Below are 18,353 nucleotides of genomic sequence, written 5' to 3' on the forward strand. Positions count from 1 at the left end.
GTTTGTATCTGTGGGAAGCAGTGTAGATGAGCAAGAGAACTCCAGGTCCCCCGAGAGGTCAGGATTTGTCTTCCCCCAGGAGCAGGGTAACAGCAAGGCCGTGGAGAGCCAAGCACTGGCCTTGGAGCCTGCCAGTCTGGGCTCAAGGGCCTCTTCTGCTTATGAGCTATGTGACCTTGCGCAGGTTACTTTCCCTCTCGGTGCCACCCTTTCCCCACATTAAATGCCTCACAGGGTGGCAGTGACCAGATGATGGAGGAGCCCTTTGTGGACTGCTGGGTGCTGTGCAGACCTGCCATCACTGGTCTGTGGTCGGCAGAAGGGAGAGCTTGGCTGCTGGGTCAGCACCCGAGGCTACCTCTACTGGAGCCTGAATGCAGGGCATGGCTGCACCTTCCCGCAGGTTGGCTCTCAGGGGGCAAAGAAAACCCCTCTGCTCCACTGACTACCTCAGCCCTGAGCTGAGGGCTCTGCCCCCCACCCCCACGGCCTGTCATACCACACGTGCCCAGAGACATACCTTGCTCTGGGAACGAAACCAGCAGTGCTCCCCCTCAGACCCTCTGTGGTGTATTTAAAAAAAAAAAAAAAAAGGATAAGAATATATATTAAATGACTATTTTATTTACACACCCTATTCATAAATAATTGAATCCTCTTTGTGACTGCACAATGATTCCTTGAAGATCTCCTAATGATTACACTGAAGTGACTAAAAGTGGATTAGTGGGCTTACTCACATCTGTGTGTGATCATGTTCTCTCACGTATGTGCTCATACTCACACGTACACACACACCAGAGGGGAGGTGGGACTCCTGGGGTCTTCTGGGCTCTCAGAGCACCCACATTTGTCACCCAGCACCAGCAGGGCCCTGGTGGGAAACCGTGCCCCCTCCCACAGGTGTGAATTCGTGACAGCTGGAGAACAAAGAGCTGCAACCCAGGGAGCTCCCGCCCCGCCCCTCGCCCCTCTGGAGCTGCTCTCCTTTGTTCATCCTGGAAGGCATCTCTTTGGATTTGCAAATATTTTAATTCACAGAAACTCAAGGAGGGGGTGGGGGTGGGGGCTGGGGTGGCGCATTGACTGTCCTTCTGTCTTTATCCAGGCTTTCTCCAGCCCCCATGAGTGGCAACAGCATTCTAGAGACATGCAGTGGTGTGCTAGTACCATACACACGACAAATCGGACGCGGCCCGCAACTGGCCGGGCTGGTGGGCGGGGGCCTCTGGCTCCTCCAAGTCTGGGCCCTGTCACAGAGCTGCGTGGGGCCGGTCCGCTCAGAGGGTCCGCACAGCCACCGGGTAGAGGAGGGACAAGTGCTCGGCCCCTTTGATGGGCAGCTTTCTGGTGGTATAGTAGTGGATGACTTCCGGGACACTGTCGAACGGGGGGCTGTTCTGACCCAGAACGTACTTCTCTTTGGTTTTGGCCAGTTTCATGTGCATAAAGCCCTGGTTGCTCCTGTGAATAAAACACAGAGGTTATTAGGATCTGCAGAGTGACAAAGGCTGAAACAGCCATGCTGCTCAAGCCCAGATGAAATGTAGCTGCACCTCAGCTCCCCCAAGCCCAGCATGGACTAGGAACCAGCAACAAACACTGCTGGAGAGTCTTCTGGACCTCGAGAGCTTCCTCAGGAAAACAAACCCCCAGACTCGGCTCCTCTTCCTATTGCTGATACACAGAAGTATTTAAGGCTTGCATGACAGGCGCAAAGTATGTGTAAGTCCCCAATTCCCTGACAAGCGTGCAGGACAGGTTATCACCCCCAGTTTACAGATGAGGAAACAGTGTCGCAGGGATGACAGGTGAGCTGTTTTCCAAAAATTGATGCTCCCCTTTCCATAGTACTCTACTGTCACTAGGAAGGGGTGGCCCAGCCAGGGACTACATTTCCCAGCCTCCCTTGCAGCCATTGCAAACATGTAACTAGTTTTAGCCAATGGAACGTGGTGAGAACCTGTGTTCTTCCCCCAGCTTTGCCCCTATGCAGGCACTCTCTTCTCTGGGCTTCCTCCATCTGCTCAGTGAACTCGGCCTCCTCCTCCAAGGCCCAACCTGAGTGTTTCCTCTGCCAGGAAGTCTTCCAGGCTCCCACAAGTAGGGCTCCTTTCTTCCTCTGACTGCATTGAGCATACTCATGCCTCCATCAGCACTTACTTGGTTGAACTGCAATTACTTATCTTCCCAATTCCTGAGAGTTCCCCAGAGCAGGCCCAGTCCCTGTGCCCCATGCAGCCTGCTAGCTCTATCAGCACACTGGGGTGGCACAGTTCTTGGATGGCAATGGCCAACACTGCTTCTGCCTGGCCAGAGCAGACCCCTCCCACCTCCCACCCAGGTCTCTGGCCACATCGGATCACTCACTCCTCTGTCAATCTGCCTTTGTCCGAGCCACCTTTTCCCTGCCCACTCAGCTCCAAGCCTGGCCTTTTATGATGTTGCTGCCACATCTGCTGACGCTTGGTTTCCAAAGCACAGTCCAATTTACCTCATGTTTGTCACTTAGTGAGAGAGCTGGGACTCTGACCTCCTGCTGCCTTCTCTAGACCCTGTCCCTTGGCACTGAGAACTTGGGACCAGCCCTGGGGGCCTGGCTTCCGGGACACCAAGGCCGAGAGGCTGGCGAGGCCGAGCTCCATGTGGACACAAGTTTGCAGGCTTCTCAGCTCCAGCTCTCTTGCTCCGGCAGCCCCCATAGGGGCAGTGGAGGGCTCACACACATCTTTTCCAGGCAGGACTGGGCTCCCCACGCTCACCAGCGCCTGCTCTATTAATCCGTCAATTTGGACTCCAGGACCATTTTCAAATGGCAGAGCAAATGCTTAATGAAGTGCGGGCACTGAGCAATACATCTGCTCATAATAATGTATTTAGAGATGTCACCCTCAGCTTAAAGGAAATCGTTCCGAGAGCAATTATGTTTCAAGAGAGAATAATTCCTGTAAAGAACTAAAATTTAAATCAAGATTTTTTAAGGCTGACAATGTTCTAATTACAGAGCCTGTGGCAAGTTCTGCTCCTCAGCGAAGGGTCATTTCATTGGAGAATTGCCTCGACACGTCTGCGAAGCAGGAGGCGCGCTTGCTTCGGCTGTTAAAAGGAAGCGGTGTGCACCACGTGAAAAAGGTACAACCCCACTTAGGCGAAGACTAGCTACCCACCACACTGGAGAGAGCACAGGGCTGGGCCAGCCTGGAAAGCACGGGAATTGCTTGAACGGAGTGCTGAAATTGTGTGGCGAAGGAAACTGGGACTAGTTACAAAGCACTCAGCTCCTTCACCTGGAGAAGGGGTGTGACGGGCAGAGCGCGGGCTGGAGCAGGTGAGCGGCGGAGCGGAGCGATGTTTTGGGTGCCAGACCACTGGGCTTTAACGACTGTCACACATCTAGAGCTGGGGTGCAAAGCGTAGGATGTGTTCGCCGCAGGCCCAGTCAGAATGTCACAGCTGTGCCCGCAACACAGGTAGGAAGTTGCAGGCGGAGCGGATTTAATTTTTAAGGAGGTTAAGGGAAGTAACTCATATGGTTTAATGGGACGTTTTTACAGTGGCCGTTCTTAAAACATGCAGCAAGGGAAGTGGGCAGGAATGGTGAGAACAGCTGACAGAATCGGAGGCAGAAGAAGCCGCATGGTTCGCTGGACCTGAGGCAGTCCTTTGGGGGTGCTGGGCTCTGTCCCTGCATCCACTGATCTGTGGGAGAGGCTAACTGGATGACCTCTGAGGGTGCTTCTGGGCCTAAGGTCCTGGATCCCACGTGTATAAGCATAATTTGTTGCCCACTCTGTGAAGGCGTCCTGCAGGAAGGGGCCTGGAGGCAGTCTCATGCCCCATTCCACTGCTGCCCATGGCCCCATCTTATTCTCACGGGACACTGGCCCGAATGGTCAGCACAGTCAATGTTTCTTGAGCACTTCTGTGATCCAGGCTGTATGCTGAGCCCCGAGGCTCAGACAGAAAGTGGCCAACCCAGCCTCACACAGCAATCAGCAGTGGGGCTGCTCCCCTCCTTGCTGGGCCTTTCCCAGGGTCCATGCTCCTGACCTCAGTACCATCCGGCTCTAAGCAAGAATTCTACTTAGCCCTCTACACTCCACCTGAGGCCAGGCACGGTGGTAGGGGAGAGACATTAGACCCTGCACAAGAGACTCCTTGACTCTGGCCTCAGTCCCCAGGTGCTTACCCCACAGAGCTGATGGTGGGCCAGACAGGACAGGGTTGGCACCGAAAGGTCATCCCAAGCATTGGGGATGGCCTGTCCTGACTGCTGAAGCTCCCAGCTATGGGGACAGGGTGGTGACCCATTACATGGGGTTGGCAGGCCCTGAGGGGTGAGCAGGCTTGCTTTTTGAGACAATCTGTCAAACTCTGACTCACGAAAAGGTCAGGTAAAACCTTGTCAACACACACCTAAGAGATGTGTTATAATAATACATCCTGATCGGTGAGCCACAAGGTCCCCGAGTGAGATGTTACCCAGCAATAGCTAAAGTTTTAAAAACAGCTGGGAAGGGATGGCTTTAATGACTCCCAACTCAGCACAGAAGACGTCTAGCATGAGAAGAGAAAAAAATGAGAATTTCTAGGGAGAACATAATGTGCATCAGATGACCAGCATGCCCGGGGATGCTGTGCCTGCTCTGGACAGAGCTTCTGGAGCTAGAAGCTGCCTGGGGACCATCTCCTCTCACCCTCTTGGGGAACTTGGGAGGAAGCTGAGGTTGGAGAGAGCAACACTCTGGCCCAAGGCACAGAGCAAGGTGGGCTGTAGCTGCAGCCAGAACCCGGAGCCCTTGCATCCAGGGAGCTTGGACAGGCTGCTGCTGCCCGCCAGGCTCCTGCATCAGTCCTGCCTCCTTTGATAGGACATCTTCCGAGAGCAAAGTCACAATTAGGGGTGTCTCCGGTGGCTGACCTGTCTAATGAGTCATGTATGGCTGGCGGAGGCTAGGGGTGCTGGGGCTGTCACCGCGTTTAGATCGCTCATTAACATCACAAAAAGCACCTCCTCCTCACCAGGATTATCAAACGTGCCTGGTGTGCCGGGCCTAATAACAGGCCCCACCTCGTCTCATAATCACGGGCTTTAATAAAACATCACTCAGCCCGCAGCTGCCGGCCCGAGCAGGGTACAAGGCCTCACCTCTCGCTTTTAGACCTAATTGCTTGATGCATATTTCATGAAGAATTCTGAGTAATAGTTATGTTAAATCGCTTCTTTTCATGATGAAATGACTTAAAAATACTTGCATATAATATTTATGCAGGAGAAGGCAAGGAAATTGCCTTTTGGGACTAGCATGTAGGACCTGGTTACAGGAATCTACACACAGCGAGGAGCTCTGGTTCCCTTCTGCTGAAAGGTGGTTGGGGAACCGCTCCCTTGACAGAGATGCTCAGAACACCGTCCCTCGGCTCAGAGCCAACCATGGCTCCCCAGTGCCACCGCATAAGGAAGGCGACCCACGCCGCTCACACTCCCAGTGTGCAGCAGGCATGGAGCTGAGCTGGTGCTACGTGTTAGCTCATGTAAGCCCACAGCAACGCGAAGTTGGTGTAACTACCACTGTTTACAGATGGGAAAACCGATGCTAAGTTCCACAGGACATGGTGGGGCTGGGATTTCACTATGGCTATCCAACTCTAAAGCCGATGTTCTCTTCTTAGCCTGAGGCAAGCGTTCAGGGATCTGAAGCTACCACTGCAGCCTCATCTTCCCCTGCTCAGCCACCAAACCAGATGGATCCAGGTGTCTACGTGGGCCTTTGGACTCCTTCTGCCTTGAGACGTGGGTTCCCTGCAGCTCTGTGAGCTCCTGAGGTCAAGAATCCTGTCTGTTCATTGTGACGTTCCTCAGTAGGCCAAGCTTTACTTCCCTCCGGGCCCTCGGCACCTACCTGGCCCACAGCTGGGTACTTGGTCCATCCGTCCATTATCCATCCAGCCATCAGCTATCTAGTGAGGGTCTGTCCTGAGCCAGCAACGAGGCCCTACATATCCTCCCCTCTGGACTGTAAGCTTCTGAGGGCAGGCCAGTGGCTGTCCTGCCCTGTCCCTCAGTGTGGCCCAGCCAGGGTAGAAACCACCGCCCCCAAGGCCGGATACAGTAGCTGCTCTGTTGGGAAAGCTAGGACAGCCAGTGAGGACCAGCTGAGCAAGCTTAGTGAGGGGCAGAGCCATGAGCGGCACCCAGAGGTCAGAAAGAGAAGTCTTGCCTGAGGGAGGTCACAAGGAAGAATGGGTCAAACCCCTCTTTCCCCCAGTTTCTATAAGAAATCCTTCCGGAGGCGACTGAGCCAGCCAGTGCCCCCTGCCCAGGCCTCAAGAAATAGAAGACACAAATAGGAGACAAGTTCCCTCCTAAAGCCATGGTCTTCCTGGGCATTTGAAATACCCTCAACAATTGGTTGCAGGATGATTCTCAGGGGATGAAGTGTTGCAGTTCCCCTGCCCTCTGTGAGCACAACGCCAACCAGTGTTCACCCGCAGAGCCCAGGCCTCTGTTGGGGCAGAGACGGACACAGATGTTTGTGCTGAATCAATGCGGGGCAGGTGGGACACCTGGGTGGCTCAGCTGGTTAAACGTCTGCCTTCAGCTCGGGTCATGACCCCAGGGTCCTGGGATCGAGCCCCACGTCTGGCTCCCTGCTCAGCGGCGAGTCTGCTTCTCCCTCTGTGATCTCTCTCACTCTCTCTCTCAAATAAATAAAAATCTTTTTATTTTTTATTTTTATTTATTTATTTATTTTTTTAATATTTTATTATTTATTTGACAGAGAGAGACACAGCGAGAGAGGGAACACAAGCAGGGGGAGTGGGAGAGGGAGAAGCGGGCTTCCCGCGGAGCAGGGGGCCTGATGCAGGGCTCGATCCCAGGACCCCGGGACCATGACCTGAGCCGAAGGCAGACGCTTAACGACTGAGCCACCCAGGCGCCCCCTATAAATAAAAATCTTTTTAAAAAAACCCCCAAAACAAAACACCTGGCCCCTAACGCTGATCTGTTGTGACCCTGGGTGAGGGAGCCGGCCTGGAGGGTGACCATGGCAAGGTACCTCCTACCATCGTGGCCTCCGAGGGGCCTGCGAGAAGGCTGTTCCTGCCCTACCTCCGCCCGGCAGCTGGCGATGCTGCCCCTGCAAGCAGATGGATGGCTCTGTGATTCAGAACGTCTGCTCCCCGCCTAGCTTCTCTTTGACCTCCAGCAAGACTGGATCTGTTGCTGGGTATGTGTCTACACAGAAATTCTTGTCACCATACCTGTGAGCAGTGTGTAGCCACTCCAGAGAAACACGTTGTGAGAGGCCCGGGCCAGGTGGGAGAGAAATACTCAGAACTCAAGTGCCTCAGGGGACAGGAACCTGGCTGCCATCTCCCGAGGGCCTACTGTGTGCAGGCTAGCATCCGCAGATGCTGGGACCTTCCAGCAAAGGGCCCAGAGCCGGGCACACAGATGTACGACCGTGTTAGCAGTCCCCCTCGGTCCACAACTGGACCAACCCGTGGCTTCAGCAAGATGCTGCGAGGGCTGGCATTACCTGCATGACAGCCACGGCACAGATGAGAGGACCAAGGGCTGGAGGGAGAAGCAAGCTGTCCGGGTCACAGCAACAGGACATCAGGGTGTTCTGAGCCCAAGGGCCAGGACGTGAGCTCTTCTACCCGTGTGATGGGGGTCTCCAACTGCAGTGCATGGAGCTGGAGGACCGGAGGCTCCCTCCAGCTGACATGGTCTAGGAGTCAAGGGAGCTGGGGGAAGGGGCTTAAAAGGTCACCTGGCAAATACCTGCATACCGCCCACTGCCTTCGGAAATAGCCTTCACAGTGATAAGCCTAAGATGCACGTGCCAAGTTATGGCGAACAAACGTCTAAATGTAAATGCTGCTGAGCCCAACGACTTGATTTACAACCAAATAATTAGACTTTCAATAAATGCATCAGCAGCGATTAGCCTTCCTGGGCCGCCTGGGCATTTCTCAAGCTCTAAGCGGGTGGCTCAGGGTGAGGCCCTTCCGTAAATCATGACAAAGAGCCATCTGCAAGCAGGAGAGGTGGCAGGTGCCTCTCCCAGCAAACATGGAGAGGCATAACGTTTGCTTTGTGTCACACAAAGCAGCAGGTAGGCCAAAATGAATCCATTTTGGGCAATTTTCTCAGAAGACTAACAAAGTTTAGACAGGAGGATCTGAAGGATCAAGGCTGACAAGAGAGTGAGCCTCCTGTTACTGGAGGTGTGAAAGCAGGAGGGTAATGATGCCTGGGGGTCAGGCCAGGTGACTTTTGCAGGCCCCTTGTTGGGTATTCCCAGCGGTCCTCAGGCTCAGCCAAGCATACATGAAGACTGCAGGAGGAGGGGTAGAGGCAGGGGTGGGGGTGACATGTATGAAATGTGAGAGCTTTGGGAAGGGGCAAGACGGTCTAGCCTGTTCTGTTCGGTTTCCCCTTTTACTTCTAAGTGAGGACTTTTCTAGGAACTCGAATGCCTTTCTGTGTTTAGGACAGGTGGGGTTGGCGGGGTGGCTGGACCAAAGTCAGACCGGCCTGAGTTCAAACTCTGATCCCACTGATGTCATTGGCTGGGCAAGTCCCAGTGTCCCCATTTGGAAAAGGGGACTAAAGTTCTCTCTGGCACTAAAGTTCTCAAGCCAGTGAGGGACATCTCTAGGTGGTGGGGGCCACCCCAGCAGCAGGCAGGAGGACTAAGGCAGGGCAGGATGGCTACCCTCATGTAGGAAGAAAGGCCAGTAGAGCGCTGGGCACAGCAGATCCTCAGGCTTAGGGACGGCACGATGACAAAAGCAGTCCTAACGCCTGTGCCCACAGATGGACAGAATGCATTCGGCCCAGAGTGGTCTCCATCTGCCGGGACAAGCCCTCCCCAGCCCACACTCTGCTCGGAGCAGTGCTTCTCCACCGAGGTGAGTTTACCCCTTCTGGGGGGGTATCCAGCAATGCCCGGAAACTCAGGTGCTGCTGGCATCTAGGTGGAAGCCCAGGGTGCTGCTCAAAACCCTACAACACAGAGGACAGCCCCTACAACAAAGAATCGTCCAGCCCCAACTTCCGCGGCAAGAGGTTAAAGCCCACACTCACTGTTTTCCAGTGCCTAAAAATCTGCATCTATGAAATGGGAATAACAGGAGTCCCCCCCACAGTAGTTATGAGGGTAAGTGAGAACGTCCTTGTGAGTGAAGTGTGAATGCCTGATAAAAAAGGTTACGTTGTCTGGCTCCACATTTGAGGGCTTGAGACACAACACAGAACTGGCCAAACAGCTTGGCTGCAAAGGGCTCCAAGCTGTTTCAAGGCCCAACCCCCCCCCCCCCCCACAACCAGCAGATCAGGGGGACATGCCAGCCTGAAGGAAGCTCCGGAACAGGGACCAGGCAGGTGGTGGGCAAAGGCAGCTGTGAGCACCAGCGGCTGAGGAGAGGACTCAGAGGGGCACAAGGAAAGCAGGAGAGCTCCTGAAGGAACCACCGCTTGTGGACTCAGGGTCCCCCAGACCTGGGTCTGAGTCCCTCTCCTGCCACACTGAGCTGTGGCTCCCTTGGCCTCAGCTTCTGTATCTGTGGAATGGAGCTTTCATCCCCCAGCCCCCCGCAAGGGCTGTCTGAGGTCTGAGCTGGGCAGTGCATGAGCAAGTTTGGCAGGTGCTGAGGCTCGGGGTTCTGACATGGCTTTGTTTCCACCCGCTCTGTAGGAGCTGCGTACAAGTCACTGCCCATCTGGTTTGTCTTGCTGGCTCCACGCGGTCTGGGCTGAGCAGTGAACGTGTCTTCCCGTCTGTCTGGTCTACCGTTCATCGCCATGTCGGCAGCCTAGAAGCCATGGATGGCCAGGCAGACTCCTGGCTGCAGGACCACCTCCTCCAGCTGGGCAGCCCACCTGGCTGGGGTAGGAGGCCTAGGTTCTGGCCCTGGCTCTGTCACTGGGTGACACTGGGAAGGGTATACTTCCCTGACATCAATTTCCCCAAACATCAGGTGGTATTTCATAGCACTCTCAAAAGCACATTGTTACACACAGGGCTCCACATGAAAACAGAATAGGAAAGATGAGGAAAGAAATTTCTGTGCTTAAAAAATACTGGTCCGGGGCACCTGGGTGGCTCAGTCGTTAAGCGTCTGCCTTCGGCTCAGGTCATGATCCCAGAGTCCTGGGATCAGGCCCCACACTGGGCTCCCTGCTCAGCGGGGAGTCTGCTTTTCCCTCTCTCTCTGCCCCTCCCCCCGCTTGTGCTCTTTAGCGCTCTCTCTAAAATAAATAAAATCTTAAAAAAAAAAATACTGGTCATACATGATCTGTGGTATTTATTAAGTACCTATGATGTGTATTGCTCTGTATTCACCATTTCTGAGGCAGACAGATACCAAGCAGAGGCTTTTGAGACTATTTGGTTCTCTGCCCTCATTTTACAGATGATTTAGAGGCCCAGAGGGGGTGGAGGTTTGCTCTAAGTCCCCAGTGAATCAGGGGCTGGAATTCCCCCATACCCACCCCCATGCCATCAGGTGTAGGGGATGCTTGGCCACCACCAGTAGCCTTTATAGGCTCTTGTCAGCAGGGAAGGGGTATGGCAAAGTGGAGGGTGAGGATTTGGGAGGCGTCAGAGAGGAGGAGGGAAGCAGCAATCATCCACACCCTGAATCTCATCCTTCTCCTTAAATCATGGGGCTGGCCCCTACTAACCTCCCAACCCAACTCCTGTCCTGGTAGGGGCTTCCCTTGCTTACTGACAGAGGGCATCCATTAGCACAGCAAGGGAAGGGACTTGCCCACAAAGCACCTGATCCAACCTACAGTTTTGCTTCAAAAAAGAAAAAAAAAGTAAAGAAAGAAAATCCAGAGGGTTCTTTAAAGACTACAAGTTAAAACAGATCCATCTGCTCAGTGACCCTGCACCTAACCTGAGAGTAGTTTTCTCCTCTCTGGAATTTCAAAGGCACACGGCTGACTGCAAGCCACCCAAACATCCTGGCCAAGGGCCTTTGCAAATCATATAAATGATAGTGCTTCTCAGTGGAAAAACTCCCAACAGTCCTTGGAATCTGGGCCTCAGTTTCTTCATCTGTGAAATGGGGAGTAGTTTTCAATGTTCCCTGAAGTCCACTGAAAGCAAGTGAAAAGAGCTCGGTACTAGACATCAGGAACCTGGTCCCAGCCCTGGCTCCTGCCCTCTCAGGCCTCAGGTTCCCCATCTCTACAATGAAGGGACAGGACTAGAGGACCCCTGAGGTCCTGCAAACCTGTAAACCTTTGAAGCTTGGCACGTAGGAGATGCTCACACCTCATGATGAAGAAGGAATGACTACTTGGATATTAAACAAAAGGACTCACCTTCCTTATAGAAGCCCCAGAGTCCCAGGGCTGGAAGAGGAGTGCATGTTTCTCAAACATAGTTTCTTCAAATGTGCCTCAGAATGCCCACATCACAGTCCCTCGAGACTTGTTAAACCTGAGGCTCCCTGGGCCTCTTTGGAACCAGATCTGTCTTTTTTTTTTTTTTTTTTTTAAGATTTACTTATTTGTTTTGATGGGGGGAGGGGCAGAGGGAGAGACTCTTTCAAGGAGACTCCCCACTGAGTATGAAGCCCGATGTGGGGCTCGATCCCATGACCCATGAGATCATGACCTGATCCAAAAGTCAGATGCTTGACCGACTGAGCCACCCAGGCGTCCCTAGAACCAGATCTGCTTTTAATATGCTAAGAGATTCTGATGTACATTCAGGTTTCAGCACCCCATTCTAGTTCTATCCCATGATGGAAACACCTTTGTAATATTCACAACATTTAGTGTCCAGCTTTTGTCCCTTACCCTCAGCACTGGGGAGCTTACTCCCTACCGAGACAACCCCTTCCAAACTTTGATGGCTCTGACCATGGGAAAGTCTTTCTTGGACTTAGTGCAGCTCACTGACCGTAGCCTCAGCTCCAAGCTCCGGTTCCTGCAGGCCACAGCCATTCCTTCCGCCCCAGGAAAGCCCCTAAGAGACCAGAAGACAGAAGAAGCACGAACAGACCCGGGGCTGCTCTCTCTCTCCAGTTGTCCTCACAGGGCAGAATCTCCTGTCCTTTCCCATCTGGTCACACCTGCTCTTCACTATCTCTCATGCACTGGGGTCTTGCAACTGGGCATTGTCCCTGGTGGGTCTTTCCAGCTTTGCCCTCAGCCCTGCTGTCTGAATATGACCCCACCATCAATGTGGACACCCCAGGTCTTTGCTAATCTCCTTTCTGGTGTCTGCTGACCTCCTGAGGCCACGTCCTCCAAGTTCCAAAGGAAAGGATCTTATAGACATGCAAGTGTTATCAGGTGAAGATAACATTCACTTCCTGACCAAAACCAAAAGGAGCACCAGGTCCAAGAACATTAAGAAGCAAAAGCCCACTGGCTTTGGCTACACTCGGAAGGTTTGCAAATGCAATTTTGAAAGGTCAGTCAGCCCTCAGTAATCTGGGCTCTGGAGGGTGAGTCCTCTGGTGTTGGGCATTCATTCTGGCAGCTTCTTGACAACCTCTACCCACAGGGTGGAGAATTTTCTCAAAATTAAATCTCCAGCTCTTTGCTCCCTAATGAAATTGATTTCTGCCTTGATACACAACAAAGCTTTCATTTTATTATTTGGCTAGGATTTGACCACATTAATTACAGTTTTTTTCAGCATGGCTGCAAGTAATTGGGTTCCAAAAAGTTACTTACTATATGGAACTGATTGCTTTTTAAAAGCACAACTCCCACAAAAGTAAAACAGTCCACCCTATTTCTTCATAAATACTTTTTGGTTAAGATTAGAACAATTCAAGACAGAAAAGGTATTTTTCTGGCCCAAAAGTATGAAGTCCAAGCAGGATTATGCTAACATTTGAAGACTGTGGGTCTGAAATCTGGGTGTGCCCAGATCGCTGGCTCTCATGGTGTCAGAACTCCTACCCCGCCCCGCATTTTTCATCAGTTATTGGTATAATCCTGCCTGCCTCAGAGGACACTCTGCAGAGGCCCGTTCCAATCAGCTTCTCCTAGGTCCCTGGGGCTGCAAAGAGCCTGCTGGGCACTGTGTAAACGCATTCCTCCCTGGGACGCTACGTCCAGCTTGGGTGCGGTATACACCTTCAGTGTCAAGTGCGGAGGACAGGCACACGGCCTGCCCTTTGGCAAAGTGGGAGATCAAAAGAACGAAGACCTGGGAATGCGGAACGCTGGCGTGGCCACAGGGAAGTGCCGCATCTGGCTGAGCCCGTTTCCTTGAGGGCGAAGTGGGGATGCTGTGACTAGCCGGAGAGAGCTGACGGAACTTCAGAGTTTCTAAGGCATGTCTCTGTCCATAATAGTGCTGGTCACCTGGGCGGGGGTTGGGGAGTCCGAGGGCTCACATGGTAGGGACAACCGAAAACTCCAGCTGGGACCAGAGGAAGAAGGGATACTGCAGAGACCTCTCCTCCAATCCCAAACTTAATTAACCATCCTTCTACCTTCTGTTACTTCTCAATAAAAAATCATCCTCCACAGCCCTGATCCAATGCCAACTCCTCCAGGAAGCCTTCCAAGATGCCCCTAGTCAAACTTAACTTCCTTCCTCCTCCACTTATTATCTGCCACATCTCCCTATATCGCAGCACTCACCTGCCTGCTTGTCCCCTTGCCCAGACTACCAGCTTAGAGTCTGACGTGCCTTTGTCTCCCTGCCCAGTTAAAGGCCTGGCACACAGTGGGATCACAGCATTGACAGCCCTAGCTGACTTGTTTGTTGGCCCTGCCCTGAAAGTCTGCTGAAACGTGGCAGGCTGGTTCCCACACTGCCTGGGACCACGAGCAGCGTATGCATGTTCAAAAGGAAAATAGGAAAAAAAAAAAAAGTTCTAATTAAAGCATTTCTAATAAGCTGGCTTTGCCAAACCAACTGTTTCTGATATTCCTCCTGGGTGAAGTAGTATTAAAAAAAGTTAAAAAGGCATTAAAAGTGGCAGAAATCACCCCTGGCTGGAAAGTAGACAGTGGCCGCTCACTCGGGAAGCTCCCAGGACAAAGGTTTGAGGCACTAAGAACCAGGGTGGGGAGGCCTCCGCCCCAGCAAAGTGGAAGGGTGTGCATGTGTGTGAGTGTGACACCGCACACACTCGTACACAGCAAAACATCATTTTTATAGTTTTAGCCTTTCACTGTGGGAGCAAAGACGAGAGCTATAAAATCTGACACCCGCTTTTATAAATCTGCCTCAAATACCAAGAACGCTTATGCAGAAAATGGGAGAAGAAAATACAGCGCTGTGGGTCTCAGAGGGTGACAGCACCTGGGCTCTGCCAGCGACTTGCCACAGGACTCTGGGGAGGTCTTTTTCCCTTCCTGGGCCTGTTTCTCCCATCCCAAAGCCAGGGTCTTGACCCTGATGATTCAAGACCCTTCTGACTTTAAGGGCCTGAAGGTCTAGGGAACAGCCACCCCACATCTTGGGATTTTACTGTACGAAGCTATTTGCTTCAAGCCCTGCCAAATGCCTCTAAGTGGGGGCTAATCGTTATTTCCTCAGGGGGCCTTTGAGTTATTTACCTAGCTAGAAGCAAAGTAAGACCACAATCCTTTCCTGGGGCAAACACAGAAGCTCTGCAAATAATCCCACCTGCATTAGCACAGCCTCTGAGTTGACAGAGAGCTTGCCTTCCTCCCACTGTGTTCCTGAGCCTCCGGGATCAGGAGGCTGGGAGCCGTGAAGCCACCTGCTGGGTGACCCTCATGCAAGGGGCAGCAGTGGCGGATTCAGGCCCAGGGCTTCTGGGCCCCCGCTGTATCCTTCTCCATGCTGCTGCCCCTTCACTGACGGCAGATGCGAGGTCTGTATCTGTCACCACGGATGGTCCCCGCAGCACCCATATGCCCTCCCCAAGTCCCCAACCAAGCCATTCCCAGATGGCTTTTGCAAAAATATTATTAAACAAGTCATATTAACAAGATGTCAGAAATATGATTGGAAAGAAATGTTTTTCTCATTTGGAGAGACCACCCAGTGCCTCAGAGAAGCTGTCCTGGGGCATGAGAGGTTTCCTGGCGACCGACGGGCAGTTGGAAAGCCTCCCCTGGCGGGCGAGCCACACGGGCAGATTTATGTGGGCTGATATGAGATAATTAAAAACCAGCTGGAAATGGAATCGGGGGACCAGGGAGCTCTCAGGGGAGCAAAAACTGCATGCGTGGCTGGGGCCGGGGGGACACCCAGCCTGTCAGTGGGCGTGCTCGGCACTGGCAGGCCAGCAGCCGCGCTGGAGAACGGGCTGGAGGTGTGAATGCAGGTGCCTCTCGCTCTGGGTTCTGGGCAGCAGTGCAGAGTGCGGCTGAGTTAGGGGGGCGTGTTTTCCAGGGTCTTTTAAAAACTGGCCACCCCAGGTCCATGTTGCAACTGGTGACACCGCTGCTCGTCAGTCATTCAGCAAGCTGGATGAGGTCCTGACTCTGCCCTCTCTCACCCCCATCAGTCCCACCACGACACGTGCTCCCCTCTCCTCCTGCTGCCGTAGTCCTTTACTGCAGCCCCCTATTAGCAGCCAGCCTGCACCCTGATCTGCCTTCCAGACACATCCATGGTCAGATGGGGCTTCTGAAAACCTGTCTCGCCAGCTACGGAGGCCACCATTGTCCCTTGAGAGCTGGCCTCAACAACTTCCCTCTCTGCCACCAGATCCCCAGATGCCCCCAGCTTCTGCTGCTTGAGAGTGGACCCAGAGAAGAAAGTGGACTCCAAAGTTGGGTCATGTATCCTGACACCGTGACTTCAGAGCCAGAAAACCCCAATGTTTTCAGATTCTCACAAGCCGAGGGAAGGAGCCATCTACACGTCACCCTGGGGAAGCTGCCAGGCAATGGCTTTGTGGCCCAGGTCCTGCTCAGAAACTCCAGCTGTGGTCCTGGGGCTACAGATACCTGCCCGGGGCCCTGGCTGGGCTACTTGGGCCCAGATGGAGGGGGAAAGGTTGGGGGTTTCTGCTCAGAGAGGGTCCCAGAGGACAGAAAGAGGGCACTGGGATGGATTAAAGCCCAGCTCTTCACTTGCAGCGACAGAGTGAGCCCGTTTCTGCATGTGTAAGATGAAGGTAATCCTTCCTGCCCTTCTCACCTCACGCTAACTACAGGGCGGGAGGGTTTGATATGTAGAACTCGGAGGTTTACTGTTGTCGGTGTGTCCCCTGCAAGGAGCGTTTGAGGAGCCTCTGTCCGGCCTACAGTAGCAGCTCCTAACTGTGGCATTTCCTTTAAACCTTCTAGAAGGAGAAAGCACACTGCATGCTAATTGAGTAGAAAGTTCCTTTTTCCTCCATCAGCCCAGAAAGGAAGTGAAATCTTCTATATAGTGAGAGCAAAGACACAGACCTCCCCCAACTCCAGCCCTGTCCCTGCTGCCCTCTGTCTCAGCCTGACGCAAATGCTGCCAGAAAACAGGGTCTGGTCGGGAAGCCAGGAGGTGGGCAACTCCTTCCCCTTTCTGGGTCCCAGTTTCTCCATCTACACAGGGCATTGGGCCAGGTGATCTCAAACATCTTCTGGAGGCACCTGGGTGGCTCAGTCGGTTGGGTGTCTGACTCTTAACTTTGGCTTGTGAGACTGTGAGACTGGCCCGTGTGGGCCTGCATGCTCAGTGGGGGGTCGGCTTGGGATTTGCCCCCTTCTACCCCCACGCACTCTAAAATAAATAAATAAGCCTAAGTTAAAAAAAACCCTCTTTCTGTTCCCCAAATCCCAAGATTTCCGCTTAGTGTACTCAGTGTACCAGAGCTGCTGCCCTGGCTTGCCACAAAAATGCTTTCCCATGAGAAAATGAGGAAATGCCTGTTGAGGTGCTCAACATCTTCAGCCGGGAGAGCAGAGAGGTTAAGTGACCTACCCAAGGTCACACAGCCAGGCTTTGACTCTAGCTCTGTGTGATTTGAAGTCTCAGTCACAGCAATGCAGGGTTTCGAGTTGCAGCCTGCATAAACTCTAAAATCCCACCCTAATAAAGGGAAGTGGATGTGGGCGTGGACAGAGATTTCTAGGCCAGACCCAGATAATCCACAAGGCTTTGAACCACACTGAGCTCTTTCCTCAACAACCTATAGCTCTCCAAAGTCTATAACAAAGACTGTGAGTTACCACTCACTGACTGACTGAGCACTTACTACATGCTAGGCGTCTCACACATACTGTCTTTTCATTAATGTATCTGTAATACCCACTTTACAGATGAGGAAACTGAGGCTCAGATATGTTAAGACCCTTATGCCCAAGACCACCTTGCTATTAAGAGGCAGAGCTGGTGGGGTGCCTGGGTGCCTCAGTCGATTAAACATCTGACCCATGATCTCAACTCACGTCTTGATCTCAGGGTCATGAGTTCAAGCCCTGTGTTGGGCTCTGCACTGGGTGTGGAGTCTACTTAAAAAAAAAAACAGAAAAAAGAGGCAGAGCTGGGGTTCAAGAGCCCATGTCTTCTGCTGCACAGAGCGTCATCTCACGGGGGCAGGAGAGGGTGCTTGCTGGTGGACAGGATATATTAGTAACTGTGCATTGAAAAGTAGGAAGCTTTTTCTCCTGTGCTGCTGTTTCCCCAGCAAGGGTAGGGCCTTACCCTGCCCACCCACAACTGCCTGAATCCTCCTTGGACCAGGTCAAAGCCCCCCTTCCCTCCCACCCTCCCACCCCCACCCCCCGGCCCAGCACCTCCTGGGGTCACTATCTGCCTGACCACCTTTCTTTCTTCTGTAGGCCCCTCCTCCTCCAGCCCTCACACCCACCTGGCAGCTTGGAGAGGTGCAGAGTCAGAGGGTCCCTCTCATTAGAGCCGGGCCGTCCTCTGGGTGCACAACCCTGCCTTCCTTTAGGCCTTGGCCTCAGGGGCAGGGCTGGGAAAAGGGCACTGATGAAGTAAGTCCAGGCATTCTGGGGCTGGAGGTCATGCAGTGCAGAGAGCTCAACAACCACTCGGGAGGCCCTGGTGTGGTCGGAGGGACTGTTCTGGGGCTCTCCCTTGGGAGCAGGCAGCTACCCTGAAGTATTTGGAGCCTCAGTTGTTGACCCAACAAGGGATGCTTCCATGGTAGAGGGAAGTGAAGTCTGTGCTCCTCGCTGAAGGCCAAGGACTGAGCAGCCTTTTCTCACCCCCCGCCCCCTCCTCACCCTGCAAACCTTTACTATTTCTTGCTCCTGGCTGTCAGCAGCAACAAACTAAGATTAATCACTCGCTTGCCTGCCCAGACCCAGACATGCCTTCTGTTTGAAAACTCTCTCCTTTACTATATAAATCAATGAAGGGAGAGAAGGAAGAAAAACAACTCTAACAGCAGTGTGCCCCCAGCACCCCTGGAATGCAACCCATCTG

At 53.0% G+C, this 18,353-nt stretch overlaps 1 protein-coding gene across 1 annotated transcript in view; it reads right to left on the bottom strand.

Moving 5' to 3' along the window:
* Positions 1-604: 604 nt before the first annotated feature.
* SHB (SH2 domain containing adaptor protein B) overlaps positions 605-18,353 on the bottom strand; it is a 131,329-nt gene continuing 113,580 nt past the window's right edge. Inside the window, exon 6 of the mRNA XM_036100466.2 lies at positions 605-1,464. Coding sequence (XP_035956359.1) covers positions 1,281-1,464 — 184 coding nt within the window. The 3' untranslated portion in view covers positions 605-1,280. The remainder of the gene's footprint in view (positions 1,465-18,353) is intronic.

Source organism: Halichoerus grypus, chromosome 14 (genome assembly GCF_964656455.1).
Source record: "Halichoerus grypus chromosome 14, mHalGry1.hap1.1, whole genome shotgun sequence".
Lineage (NCBI taxonomy): Eukaryota > Metazoa > Chordata > Mammalia > Carnivora > Phocidae > Halichoerus > Halichoerus grypus.